We start from the raw sequence: 15,477 nt of genomic DNA, 5'->3' as shown, positions 1-15,477 counted from the left end.
CCTGTCTGTGTAGATTTCCCAAATTACGTTGCAATTGAATGACACATTCAAGAGTTATGTCAGTTATACAATCTTATATATCAAACATCTTTGAGTATCTTGAAACGCAAATAAAAAGTATTATTATTATGTCATTCCTACAGAAATATGGCAACCATTTATAGACCAATGGTAGGAGGTATTCAAAAACAAATGCTTGCAGCAATCACACAAACAAACAAAAACTAAATTAATTCTGAAATTAAATCATGCAATTATGTTTTTACAATTAACATCTGCAAAACATCAAAAACAGTGAAACAATATAAAGTGGACTAACAGTTCAGTGAGTTCAGCAACTTACCGTTCAGTTGACCTCTGATCAGGAAGGGAGGGTGAGCTGTGTTTCAGGTTCCTCTGCTGCTCCTATTTTATACACACACATAGGTGTGGCTTCACTTTGCCTCAGTGAGTTGATAAAAATATTTATTAAGAAATTGATGGATCAATAGGCAGACACTGAGGTATTTGACATGTGATTTGAGGTAGAGCTCATGACACAAACATAACAACAAAAACAAACATAAATCAGTTAAAAATTTTAAGCACAACTCTGCGATTAACTATTACTTAGTTAACATCGAATATTCTCTTAATAGAAAATTCATGTTGCTCTGCTCCTCCTCTTTGCCTCAGAAACACAACAGGAACTTTTATGACCTGAAGATGACCCACTACATACTCAATCAGTGTGTACTACATACTGCCTACTAAATGAAGGATTAAGTTTACCATTACCAGGAGACTGTTTACACTGAAGTATACAGCCAAGTATCCCAGAATGCATATTGCACAAACCGGCAGCAAAAGAGGAGATTTTAAATAAATAAATAAATGAATAAATATGTCACTTTATTAGATTTTGATATTCTTTTCAGGTGAGAACGTCACCATATAGATTCCCAAGCAGTCTGAAGAGACCTGATCCATTTTGGGGAGATTGAGTGAGCCCAGTAAGCTCACGCTGTATACTCTTGTTAATCTGGTATACATGCAGGCATTTCTCACGTACAGAAAATCCACATACTTTCTAGTTGGAACACACTACATATTCAATTTGATGTCATACATAGTAGGAATAGTACATCATTATGCAATTCTGAACACGGACTGAGATTGGGCTAATGACTTTACTGTGAGAGAGACCATTTCCCAAAGTCCAGACCCTGTGTACCTGAAACTGAAAGTAAAAATAACATTCATGTATGCCCAAGATAAGAGAGATAAGGTAAAAACTTAATTGTCCGATATAAAAGAGCAACATGACCTTTAGCATGTAGTCAGGAATAGGTCAGGATTAAATGTATAAAATGTGTGTTTTCCAACCAAATGCTAGACAGAAAAACTTTTTCATTTGAAGTGTATATTTTTAATCCAGCTTCCTGTTAGTTAAGCAGAGTTTCAGAAAGTTACTCTGGATAATCTGATATATCTCATATGTAATGATAAATGTCAGTACATCAGTTTTTTTATTTTATCCACTGACCTTTATCATTATTACAGGGGTGGAGTACAATTGATAAGTTTTCCCCACCCTGTACATTCTGCAGGTCATTTCTGGGTAATCAGCTTGCTTCTCCTCAGTACTCCCTCCTATTCATTAATGGACACCAGTGATGAGGAAATCAGTTCAATTTATATTATATTTTTTATATATATTATATTTTTAATATGAACACAGTTGATTATACATTTGGGAATTTTAATTTGATGTACGTATAAACTGGTTTGTTGCTGCAGTAAGTGAAACAATAGGTTTGCAGGGGTTTATTAGGCCAAAAAACATATAGAAGTTTCTCAACCAACAGGAAATCAAGTAGTCTTGAAATCTTAAATCTGCATTATGAGGTTTTCAAATGCTTTATTTTACTCTTGATTTCAGTGGAATTTGTCTTTGTTGCAGCAACAAAAGGTAACAGATGACCAGCAGTTTGGAAAGCAGGAGAGTCACAGGAGTGAAATAAGCAACAAGTCCATAGGTCATAGGTCGAGTGTACCTGCACTCCAGAACAACCCATAGGAGCGTTTTCAGAACGATCCCTAGGAACATAATATGCTGCTTTCCAAAACCTTTACGAATCACTGTTAAAAAATAATGATGTTTTATGATGTGACCACAGAAAATATGGTCTGGTTAGGTTTAGGCACAGAAACCACTTGGTTAGGGTTTAGTAAAGATCATGACTTGGGTGAAAATGACCACTTGAAACATGGTTAGTTCTTCCTTAAAGTTAGGCAACCTTCATCGTAATGGCAATATGACACACCATGTTACAGTTTTTAAAAAAATATGCCGAGTCACAGTTGAAAACATGACACCGGCGGTTAAAAACAGGAAGTGAACAATGGTCTCCTGAGGCTTACGAAGCAAGTTCAACATACCCAGGATGTCTTTTTGTTATCTGGCTTCATTGAACCTAACATTGGCCGTCCAGATAACCAGTACTATGAAGCTGGTGATCAACTAGCTCAGTCACCCCAGGGTTTTCCAGCTATGAGCGTGTTCATGTGAAAGAGGCGAGGTTGTTAATTACGAGTCACATCATCAGAACCATAAATGAAGAACTTCATGATATGAGATGAAAGTAGCTGCGGAAAGCCTCTGTTTAAGAGACAGCAAAAAGTCATATTCAACGAAATGAAATGTAAACGAGCCTGTAATCATACAACAGAATACGAAGATGTAGAAACACTAGAAATAATTTCCACTCATTAAAAGTAGGCTACGGCTTAAAATACATTATTATTATAAATAACTTAAGTACAGAGAGAATTTTTGCTATTTAGTTGGATGATGAAGAAACCATCTGAATATGTCACATAAAAAAACAAACTTAAAAGTAATGCCAGACTGTTTCTGCTACCGAAGCAAAGAGTGGAAAAGTATTTAATGACTGATGAGTCTATCTGACTGAAATGTTGCTTTATAATCATGGGGGCCAATTAACAGTGTTGTAAAAGATCTCTCTGTTTGTTAGAAGCTCTGTTTTAAAACCAGAGTGGAAACAGACAGTCTGGAACAATTAAATGTTTCCACTGACCTGTAAAAATATATATTGCTTTTTTTACTTGTCACTGTATTGTAAACTCAGGACTTTTGTCCATGTCAGCATCTTGTAAGAATGATGACTCTTTTTTTCCAGTGATCTGATTGGTCAGTGGTAACAGTGTTGACAGGTTGTGATCCGATCCTCTGAAGTTAACCAGAGCAGGTTAGCTGTTCAGCATAAGTTACCACGGTGATGAACCCCGGTAAGAAGTGAACCAGCATCGTAGGACTGAAAACCCAGAATTAAACCTGAAGTTACCTCACTAATCCCAAATCCTGCTTCGTAGTACAGATCTCAGGTCTAGATCTCAGGTCTCTTCCCATTTTTTGCCTTATCAAGGAAGTCTCCTTATACTGACGTCATCTGAACTGCGTCTCTTCTCCAAGTTATAATTACTACAGCTGCTAGATGGGGTCTGCCACTCAAATATAACTATAGGTTGTTTTTGGCCGCTGAATTTACAGCCTATAGTGTTGTTTTTCTTGGAAGGACAGGCTCCACCTAACATTGTTTTCCGTACTTTAGACTTTGAGATGGATCCTGAAGCCAGCAGAATGGAGTTGGCAGCATGTGGCCGACCTTTCAGCCTCTGCATATACATATCGTTCTCTCTCATTAGCTCATCTGCTTTAAAATCACAGAATTTCGGTTCAAGTTTTGTTTCAGGGTTTTGCATAGTATTCATTCAGATTTACGAAGCTGTGGAAATCTGAACTGTGACCAACTCATTAAAAGATAAGAGAGATAAGATAAAAACTTAATTGTCTGTTAACACGAAAATATGTCTTGCATAACAGGCTCCAACAATCATCAGAGAAACACATTAAAACATAAAAGAACAACATGACCTTTACCATGTGGTTAGGAATAAATGTATAAAATGTGTATTTTCCAACCAGTTTACTAGACAGAAAAAAACTTTTTAATTTGAAGTGTATGTTCTTAATCCAGCTTCCTGTTACTTAAGCAGAGTTTCAGGAAGTTACTCTGGATAATCCACAGACAACATTGTGAAGATTTTTTCATTGAAACTTCCTTCTACCAAAGAAATATTCCTTTTTGATCTGATATATCTGATATATAATGATAAATGTCAGTACATTCTGCAGGTCGTTCCTGGGAAATCAACCTGCTTCTCTTAATTACTGCTTTGTATTTATGAATGGACAATTTTTTTCAACTAATAACACACCGGTGATGAGGCAATCAGTTCAAATTATATTAGAGCATTTTTATATGAACACAGTTGATTAGAAATTAGGGAATTTTAATTTGCTGTTTGTGTAAACTGGCTTGTTGCAGCAGTAAAGGAATAATTTTCAGAAAATATTAAAAGATAACATTTAAAGTTTAGGCTTCTTCTTTCCATAAAGGAGAAAAATACAATTGTTTTTTTTAATAGTTTGTCATTGGGTTTGCAGGGGTTTATTAGGCCAAAAAACATAGAAGTTTCTCAACCAACAGGAGATCAATGGGAGGTCTTGAAACTTGAAAAACATAAATCACTTAAATCAGCATTATGAGGTTTTCACCCAAAACCAACATGTTTTATTTTACTATTGATTTCGGTGGAGCTTCTCTTTGTTGCGGCACCAAAAGGTGACAGACGACTAACAGTTTGGAAAGCAGGAGACTCACAGTAGTAAATTAACATGCTGTTTCCCAAGTTCAGATTTTGAGATGGATCCTGCAGTCAGCAGAACGATGGAGTTGGCAGCACTCGGCCGGCCTTTCAGCCTCGGGATGATGTACGACTGCCGCCAGGACTTACTCATCCCTGGTAAGAGTTCACATGTAAAACGTAGATTTACTAAATGTAACCAAATGAACTGAAACCAAAACCTACAGTGTTAATACAATAAGGTGCAGTTTTTTAATATTAAATCTTCTTAAGTCTTAAGATTGATTGGATTAAATACACGCCTGAAAATTTTAGACAATTGAAAACCTTTTTCATTTATTTCATACTCTACATATAATATATGATTTATACTTGGCGATTTCAATAATAATTTCTTAAATGGTCATAAAAAGATATTAGACTTTATTAACACAATGCTCAGCATTAGCCCATTAGCCCTTTGCAATGATTATAAAACCAAATAGAATAACAACAGATAGTGCAACATTAATAGATAACATATTTATAAACATAATTGATAGAGAACTGGTGCATGGATTGCCTATAAATGATAGAAGTGACCCTCTAACAGTCTTTGCTATTCTTCAGAAGGATCTTAAATTCAAAGCTGATATTAATGATTGCAAACTGGTACAACAGAGAACACAGGAGGCCATCAATGCATTTAAGGAAGACTTAATGAAACAAGACTGGACAGAGGTTTATGTTGATGAACCAGACAAAGCCTACAATGCTTTCCTGGCTACATTAACAGAACCCTATGAAAAAAAATTGCTTGTAAAAAAAACCAGAGGGAGGCATAAATATGTAGAGAAACCATAGATTACTAAGGGGCTGCAGAATGCATGCAAGACAGAAAAAAAAAAACTCTACAGAGAATTCCTAAAATGCAGAACAAAAGAAAATTAAAATACATATAAGAGATAGAAAAATAAATTGATAAGTATTATGAGATGTAACAAGAAGGAGTATTATAGCAAATTGTTGGAGCAACATGCTCAACAACGCTCAACAGCATAATCGAAAAACATAAGAAAACAGAAGTAATATGAAGGGAACATGGAAGTGCTCAACTGCATAATCAAAAAATGTAGAGCGAAAGCAGATTACCCTAGTTATTTTGTTAAAAATCAAAATGTAACTATAAATGACATAAAAGAAGACGCCGATGAATCTAATGACTACTTTGTAAAATTTGGACCACGTTAGCAAATGACTGAGCCGAATAACTATGAAGGTATAGAAGATGAGAGCTCTGTTAAAAACGACACCATTGCTCAGCTGTAACAAAATTTCACTTTTTTAAACAATGACATTTTTTTCTGCATTTTAACATCATGTTTGATAAAACAGCTAGATATCTTATAAACATATAACTGTCACATCATGGATTCAGTCAAACTTTTAGTACTTGATAGTTTTTTATACTACATGATACAACTCATTTTAAACACACTTTGCTTTATTCCCCAAACTTCTTCGGGTTTCTTGCCTTCATCTTTCTGTTGTCATTTTTATAATAGATTAAGATGAAAGCCTCCTGAAATACAAACAAATTCCAGAATAAACACAATCAATACAATTATATTTGGCCAGTTTTTTGTGCAAAGTTTTTTAGTTTGTGTGGTATTTTATTATTTTATTTTTTATTTTTTTTAACATAGTTTGTATTTTCACTGCTGGCCGGCGATTCAGTGTTATCATCCAGGATTTATATTGAGGGTTAAGTGAACCTCAGGCGTACCTCATTTTGAAGCTGCAGCTCTTTCAGAGGATGCAGCCTGCAGGTGTTTCCTTCCTGCTTCTTTGCTCATTTCCACTGCCAGTGAAAGCAGAGATGTTTGTGTTCATCACGGTGGACAGATGAAGGTCGTCTGTGTGAATGTGGAAGTTCTTCACACCTCTTAACATCTTCTGAGCCTGAACGTGGTCTTAGATCATCTAACCAGTTACTTCTCGCTGTTCCCAGGTCCAGTTTTGTGAGCAGAGGGGATCAGATTTTTACTGTCAGGACCCCCAAACTCTGGAGTTCACTTCCTGTAGAGATCAGACTGTCCACATCTGTGTCAGCATTTAAAAAACATTTAAAAACCTGCTTCTTTGAGATGACATTCTTGTAATGTACCAATATTCGTTGTGTGTGTTCTATATAGATGTATATTCATGTTTTTGTCTAGATATATATCTCTGTATATTTGTTCTTGATCTACCTCAGCACTGTTCTGTCTTAATAGTTATTTTACTGCCCTTACTTTTATTTAATCTGTCCTGTTTTTATCTCCTTGAGAAGCACTTTGTAAAATCTGTTTTGAAAAGTGCTCTATAAATAAATATTATTATTAAACCCAGCAGGAATTACTTTCAATCATCAAACTCCTGATTTATGTCATTGTAATCAGAAGAAATGCCTCATTTCATATCAATCATTACATACATTAGTGTTATAAGCAGGTTTACTACCGAGGCACACCCGCAGTGATGGCAGCTTGTTAACTTCCGTCTACGATTAATTATTACGATTATGATTAATCTATAAAGTCATCACCTGTTTCCTTAAACTCACAGACTCAAACTAATGGTGAGTTCATGTGTTGCTTTTCAACTTATATTTCAGCATCAGAAAGTTTTCCTCAGACACCAAGTGTTGTGTCTTGTTAGCTCACAAGCTAGTCAGCAGTCCATCCTGTAGTCTGCTGGGTGCTGCTAAAACTACAATATCTCCTTTTTATATTTCTGTATCTACATCTGTTCAATACACAACATGCAGCATGTAAATCAGACTCTGGAGTTGCTGGAAGGTAGATTTTTTTCTCTTTTAATGGAGCTAGGCTAGCAGTTTTCATCGCTTGCAGTGTTTGTGCTAAGCTAAGCTAAACACATCCTGGCCTGTCCAGTCTATGTACTGGGCACTCAGAGATGAAATTGATATCAATCTGAAACATCTGAGTCTGTAGAAAACAAGACAAAATGTTTCTTTAAGAATAGTCCATGAAAACCTCTGAAGAAAACTGACATCTCATCACTTTCAACCTCGCTGTGTCAAATATTTAATTTGACAATTTTATATTTTCACGTCTTTCACCAACACATTTAGTTTTTCTTGTTTTGAATAATTTCTATAAAACTCTTCTGCAGCTCTGCTCTGCTGTTACTTTAGTGACGTAGAAATAAAGTTTAACAAGAAAGTAAAACTTTTTTATGCAGCACATTTATTGATTCACAAAACATTCAAGCATCCATATATGAAGACATGCACATGTCACATGATAACAAACTGTAATTAAGCATCTTAACCACAAAGAAAACAAAGTTAATAAAATGTACAGGAGAAAACAAGTATAGAAACTTATGTAACTTAATTACATGAACTCTTTAATCTCCTCATTTGTTGTGTGTGTGTGTGTGTGTGTGTGTGTGTGTGTGTGTGTGTATTTCAGGGAAATAAGTTTAAAATAATGAACAAGACATCTGGACTTTCTCTATTTAATATAATGGTTCGGCAATAAAAACACATACAGTCTTAGTCAGTGTAAACATTGACATTTTAACAATGTAAATTCAATGTAAATGTGTCGGGGTTAGCTCAATAGCTAATTTGCACCTGCAGTCCTGACACGACTAAAACGTGACAAACAGATAAAACACTTCATACATAATAAAGCTGCAATCAATATAAGAGGAAAAGAAAAACTGGAGAAAATGTATCACAACTCTTTGTCCTTAAACAATCTTCAACAATCAATACAATCAAACAGGCATAAAACTGAGTCAATCTATAAAAACATCATTCATGAGTACATATCATATGCACAATATATATGTGATACTGTCAGATTAAGAACTAGTTTAAATCATTAACAATTTAATGTTACAGAACATGTTAAAGCAAGAAGGTGATTTAATATTTCAGAAGTGAAGCATGAGAAAAATGCAGGTGTAGTTTTGATTGATCATCTGGTGTTGTGTGTATATATATGAGATGTATCATTGAATCAGAGTACGTCCACACTGCGGTGGGTACATTTGTAAACGCATGTTTTTCAAATATTACCTGAAATACAAACTGTATCATATTTGATTCATACATTTTCAACATGATATTAGGACAAAATAAAGTACAAAATTATGCTGCTTCAATCCATTTAATTCTCATCTTAGTGAGTAAGTAAGTAAAAGTATGTAAAAAAAAAAAAAAAAAAAAAGCAAAATAAGTAGCTTGGTCAGTCATGTGAGGCAGACATCAAAAAGCGACCTCTACTTCCTGCATTGCTCTGATAATCCACTAGAGGGCAGGTAACATGAGCCTGATTATAAACAATACATCTTTCAGGTAATCATTGATCTTGATGATTTAGAGGTCTCTGAAACTCGAGTATCAAATATGATACAAATGGTGTTATAGGCGTAATTATCTGATGCAAAGTTTATTTATTATCACGGACTCTAGAGGAGTTTCTCTCCTTTCTCTACTTTAGCCAGGTACTCTGCTTGTTTTCTCATTTCCATCAGGGACTGAACTCGTTGATTCCATCCTGGTTTGGCCTCCAATTTTTCTCCCTCAATAAGCATGTCAATGTACTCTGGAGTAGAGAGAGGATCTGGCTTCAGGGCTATCTCTTTGAGTCTGTTTAAACAATCTGCAGACCTCTTCATCAATGCCACCACCTCCAACTGCACACGATTATATTCAGCCTTCAGTTTATTAACTAAAGCCTGAACAGACATCTTACCCTCTGCAGCTTTTAGGTACTTTTCTTTCAGTTCTTTCGCTGTCGTCTTTTCTGTAACCTCCTTATACTCCCATCTGTACTTCTGATTAAAGTGTAAGTTCCAATAACATTTGCTGGGGCACACAGTACATTTTCCATCTGATCCCATTGCACAGCAGTGTATTTTATCTTTATCATCTGCATAGGCACAATTATTGTGGCAGGTATAGTAACACTGCTGACAATTGGTGAGGAATCCACGACCAGAATTATCTACTTGAAAAGGCTTTTTGACGGTGACTTCAATCTCAAAATTCTCATTTCTGCTGATCTCTGCCTCATGCTCTTTCAGTTTTTCAGTCGTCTCTTTTATCTCCTCAAGCTTGGCTAACCCAAGTTTAACCTGCTTCTGCAAATTTTCAACTGAATTCTCGAGCTGCTTTCTTTCTCTGAGGACCTCCTTTGTCATTGTCAAGCTTTTCGTTTTTATGACATTCAGAGCAACAAAAAACTTCTCCATGCTTTTTGTGCCCATGTCCCAAAACATCTGATCAAAGCCTCCATCTTCACCATCTTCATCATCTTCATCTGTGCTTTTTGCTGCAGATGATTTGTTGACTGCAAATAACGCTGAGTTGTTGAATTTGAAGTGAATTGGCAGCCCACCCTTTGTTTTAGGACATGGGACACCTGATTCATTGATTGCCTCTAGAACTGGTGGACGTTTGCCGTCTGCGAATGTCACCAGAACCCTGATGTTTTCTGCCACATCTTTGCCAAAGATTGAAAGCACAGAATCAAACACATACCTCTGTGTTGGTGTGAGTCGTGCTAAACTAGCTTGAGCTACAAAACAGACAGCGTCGATTTCACTGACACCAAGCTTAGCAGAGAAGAGATTACGTAGCTGCTCTGTGATCATTCTGTCTCTTTCTATGCCTCTTGTATCTCCAAAGCCTGGAGTGTCCACAATAGTCAGAGAGTGATCGATTTTAAAGCCTTCTTGGTGGTTGATTTTGTACACAGTGACTTCAGAGGTCTGACTGTGAGCTTGTGATTTGGACTGACCCTCATCAACTAACTTAAACCGAAATGAATCATCCCATTCAACACCTAAAATGTAATTGATCATTCCATTGATCAGAGTTGACTTCCCAGCTCCGGTTGCTCCGAGAACCATTATAGTACGATTCTCTTTAATGGAATCTTTCCCAAACCTGAAACGCTTGCACCCAGGAACATTGATTTGTTCCTGTGTGAGGGGGATTTTATAAACAGGAAGAGGCTCTGTCTGTGGTTCCAGCAGTTTGCTTTTTTCTTTAACATCATCAGCGAGCCGAACATCTGATTTTGATCTTTCAAAGTCTGATTTTGATGATGTTAAGACTGATGAAACTGATGTCGAAAGTGACTTACAAGCTGTTCGAATCAAAGATGACATTATGGTGAAGGTAAGCAATTATGCCTGTAGTATGACTTTTATATTTACAATTTTCAGTTGGTAACAGGATCAGCCCTTTGGAGAGGTAAGTTATTTCATATGAGAAAATGGAAACACACTATTGTTGGAGAAGTTCATCCATCTGGTTGCTGAGTGTTGCCTCTGTTGATCTCTGCTCTGAATCTGTATAAAATGAAATATAAAAAACAATATTACACATGATCTAACCCAAAGTTAGAGCTACCATGACAGTGAACCACTTTGTGATCATATTGCTTGTAGTCTAAAACTGTCCAACAGCTGCTTTAGTGATGGATGGTAAAATAAACTTTGTCAAGTTCATCTCTCACATAAATAATTGCCAGATGACAGTTGGAGCTTTTCAACACTGTAATGAACATGAAATTCTCAGTGTTGAATCATCATTGAAAAACCGTCAATAACTCTTAGTTGACTTCTCTCTTAACAACTTTATAGTCCAACAAATTAAATAGTTTTTTTGTCTTCTACAGCATACATAACTGTCCTGTAAATTTGTTGTGTGTAGTTTTGTACAAATTTGATCAAATAAGTTTTTATTTTTGTTCATTTCTTTGTTTTGGATCTCTTTTAGCTCAAGGCAAATCTCCCAAGAGTTCATCTTAAAATCACAATAACAACATTTTCAGAATACTATGAGCCCACAGCACACATACACACATGCATACACACCATATACAGTATACAAATGATTATAATACACTCTCAAGGTTAATCATACATAGAATATACATGATTCATTTACACCACAACAAATCTGCATATATCTAAACTAATGCACACATTCTGACAGTGCAATGATATAAGTAATGTATGTTGACAGCCAAAATAAGAACTATGATAAGAACAATAAGAACAGTCCACAATATGTCAGTTATTAGTCATATTGTAAACACATTGGGCCTCATGCAAGAACATTTTTGTATTTTTATCCTAAAACTCTCTCTCTTTTTTCTGTGAGGTTTGCTTGTACATGTGTTCGAAGTCAGATTAAACAAACTCTCCTATCCTGAACTTGTCGTAAATTGCTTGTTTCAGCCTGATGAATGCAACTGGTTCTTGAGTAGGTGCACATTCGTAATATGTGACCATTAGCATAATTCATGCCCTTAGAATTGCCATATATAGCTCCATGTTCTGCTCTGTTTGTGGGTGAGTTTCATTCAAAAAAAAAATGTTCCCAAAGAGTAAAAACACCACGCAGCTTCAAGTCCTGCTATCAGAATCAGTAGATAAACAAAACAAAGTGTCAGTAGTAGGAGACCCAAAACAAATAGATAATATGAATCCAGCTACCAACGGCATGACATCAGAGCAGCTCTGCACTGTGACAGAAATAGAGCTGCTTTGACACATGAAGTTAGATGCTAAAAAACGTCTTTCTAAAGCAAACTGGTCCGTGATGGGAGGCAGTCAAGGGAGAGATGTTAGACCAGACAATATTATAGTCTACAGGTGATGTTACACTGTCAGCTGCAACACAAGATGATACTGCAGAGATAAGTTGCTGCGCCAAAATATGCCAATAAAAATCCTAAAATCTAAGAAACCTTTCAGCAAATTGGCATGATCATAACATTGAAAACAGAATATTAATTTTGTTTGTTTTAGTTATACATTTAGTTTTTGTTCATTTCAGTATGATATTTAAACTCCAAATGAATTCAGATTAGGACATTACAATTGTAAGTGTTTCTCCCATGTGAAGAAAGGCAGAGATGATCTATTAATGACACATGTGACAGGTCTGAACTTGTAAATTTTGTTTGTACCTCAAAATTCTAAGTATGCAAAAAGTGATGAATGCTACAAATGTTTTTATAACATTTGTATGTGCATCTTAAGAACAAATCTGTTTGTAGGAGTTGTTCTTGCATGAGGCCCAATATGTGTTGATGTAGATGGAGACCCTGTTTCCATACAGCCAATCACATCTTGCATAAAGCAATAACATGATACTCTATCATTGGCAGATCAGAGGTCAAACTGAGCCTGATAGCATCCTGCTACACAATAAAAAACCTGCAGACTACAAACAACAACCCACATTAAACTTTCCTTCTAAAGTCTCCTTCTTTTCTAACTTACAAACATGAACACACATCTTGCTCTGCACCTCAGCTTGTTGAACAAACCACCAAACATTCACCACAGAAAAGTACACCACTAACGCCAGTTAGCAGGCTAGACAGCTAAATAGCTTCTGAATAACTGCTGTCAATCAAACACAGACACCGCCACGCCCCTCCAGCCAGCTGAGAAAAAAGACCTTTTTTTTCTTCATTTATAATAATAAAAAACTATTGACAATAAAATAAAAATATAATGACATTATCGGGGATGTCTAAGTGGGATTTCAGTTGGACACTAGAAGAGAATTCAACTACGAGTCTCAGACAGCATTGTAGTAAGAAATATTCTAGATTTTGTTGCAAAGTTCTCTGATCAATTTTGGATCAATTTAGCAGCTATGGCGCAGGTTTTATTCCTGATTGCAGCTGCTAACCATTCTAGTCAAAATGTTAGTATTACATTTCTAAAAAGCTGCTGGAGATGAATTACAGTAACAAACCTCTGTTGGCTGTTCTCAGTCCAGTCGTCTGACTCAGGATCCAACAGCTGTTGGGATTCAAAATGCTGCTCGTGATTTAAACCATCATCTCCAAAACTCCTAGAATACAAAATGAATAAAGTGTCTTAGAAAAGCAAGAAATACTGATGATCCTGTAATTCTATTTCAAAACCTAGTTTGTCTTTATGACCATTGTACAGATCCTGAATATATAGAGAACACATTCGCATTCACACATTTTGTCATTTACCTTACATGTCATCTGTCATAGGCACTGCAGAAGAACATGTCACTATGGAAGTTCAAAGTGTCCAAAATCTGATGTTACTTGATGTCTTCTAATTGGTGTCAACAGCAAAAACCTGCATGGAGTCACAAAAACAGGGCAGACAGGACATCAGATTATCTCTCATTTACATGTTTTTATTTTTCTTTACATTAAAAGACAGTAATGTATCCTGGAGTTAGAATGCCTTCCCATCAGAGCTGCTCTTTAAATCTGCCAAAACCAAGATGCCTGTTTTGTCTTCCTCTGTCTGAAATTTATTTTAATAATTACTTTGATTTTTTAGTGTTAAATTGACCATTGTTATCACTGAAAACTACACATGTGCTGTGCTAGAATGGAAAGCTTGACATGAATAGCAACAGTTTTTCATCAGTCATTTTTGTAAATAAACTGTAGAACAAGAAGATTTTCTCAATGTTTTTGAATCTCCAAATTAAGATGTAAAGGTTGATTTACTTCAGTCCAGCAGCTGATGATCATAAAGTACAGAAAGAGTCTGCACATATACTAACAACATCTGCACAGTCTGCATCAGTTTCTCTATTAGGATGCAGTGTTTCTCCTATATTCATTCATTAATGAGCTCCGCTGCTAAAATTTCACACCATCATTAATATCAATGGGCTGTTAATGATTTTCGCTCACACACTGTGCAGCAAGATATCACCCTACGTTACAGTGGAATTGTATTGAGTCAGCCTCCCTCTCCTCATTCTTCAAAGGACATCTTCATGAAAGCTACTGTTAGAAGAGTAGCGTAGTAGTAACACGTAATGTTTGTGCGTAACGAGCAGCAGAAAAGTGACGTGTGAGCGGAGCAGAGGAAAAGGTTTGCAGTAAGTTGTCAGTCTGGCGATAAATGTACAGAACAGGCTGCAGTGTGTCAGTTAATAAATGCTGCAGCTTCTCAAGACTAAGATAAGACTCGTCTATCGAAGGAACCTGTCCAGGCTCACTGAAGGTGGACTGACCTTTAAGGTGAACCAGCTATTCTCTATTCACTATGGTAACCTAATATAGACAAATAGTAAGAGATATTCAAAAACAAATGCTTGTAGGAATCACACAAACTAGCAAAAACTAAAATAATTCTAAATTCTAAATCATGCAATTTATATCTTCAACAGACAGTGAAACAACATAAAGTATGAAGTGGACTAACAGTTCAATGAATTCAGCAACTTACCACTCAGTTTGCCTCTGAACAGAAAGGAAGGATGAGTTGTGTTTCAGTTTCTCCTGCTGCGCCTGTATTTATAGGGTGTACACACACACATACACGCACACACACACGTGGGCGTGGCTTCACTTTGTGCAGAGATTTGTTGCCTCAGTGAACTGAAAGACAAACAGAGACTAATGCTGGGCTGACGACTTTACTATAAGAGAGACCATTTCCCAGAAACCAGAGCCTGCAAATCTGAAAGTGAAAGTAAATGACCTTGTTTCATGCACAATTTATAACACCCCAGTGAGTGTGCAAAATCTAGTTTTATATGAGCACCTGCATGTACATATTGTTCTCTTCCAAAATCTCCTATCTGCACTTTATGAGGCATTAATATCTAGTCGGTATTGTTAACACATAATATAATAATATAGTCCACAAACAGTGTATTATGTATTGGGTATCCTTAACAAATAGCATTCTGCAAGAAAACAAGTTTTCTTGAAACTTGAAAATTACAAGTCACTT

The 15,477-nt window shown here is 36.0% G+C and overlaps 1 protein-coding gene across 2 annotated transcripts; it reads right to left on the bottom strand.

The window, feature by feature from the left end:
* Window positions 1-8,775: 8,775 nt before the first annotated feature.
* LOC122994453 lies at window positions 8,776-15,052 on the bottom strand. 2 transcript variants are annotated; one of them, XM_044369148.1, is made up of 4 exons: window positions 14,968-15,052; window positions 13,743-13,854; window positions 13,493-13,591; window positions 8,776-11,064 (listed from the first exon to the last, which is right to left on the bottom strand). In XM_044369148.1, the coding sequence occupies exon 4, from the start codon at window positions 10,879-10,881 to the stop codon at window positions 9,175-9,177; it is 1,707 nt and encodes a 568-aa protein (XP_044225083.1). In that variant the 5' UTR covers window positions 10,882-11,064; window positions 13,493-13,591; window positions 13,743-13,854; window positions 14,968-15,052; the 3' UTR covers window positions 8,776-9,174. The 2 variants fall into 2 exon arrangements, with proteins under 2 accessions (XP_044225083.1, XP_044225085.1); XM_044369150.1 differs by having other exon boundaries at window positions 13,748-13,854.
* Window positions 15,053-15,477: the final 425 nt, after the last annotated feature.

The sequence above is a fragment of the Thunnus albacares genome, chromosome 12 (genome assembly GCF_914725855.1).
Source record: "Thunnus albacares chromosome 12, fThuAlb1.1, whole genome shotgun sequence".
Taxonomy (NCBI): domain Eukaryota; kingdom Metazoa; phylum Chordata; class Actinopteri; order Scombriformes; family Scombridae; genus Thunnus; species Thunnus albacares.
This window is presented reverse-complemented; position numbering and strand designations above follow the sequence as displayed.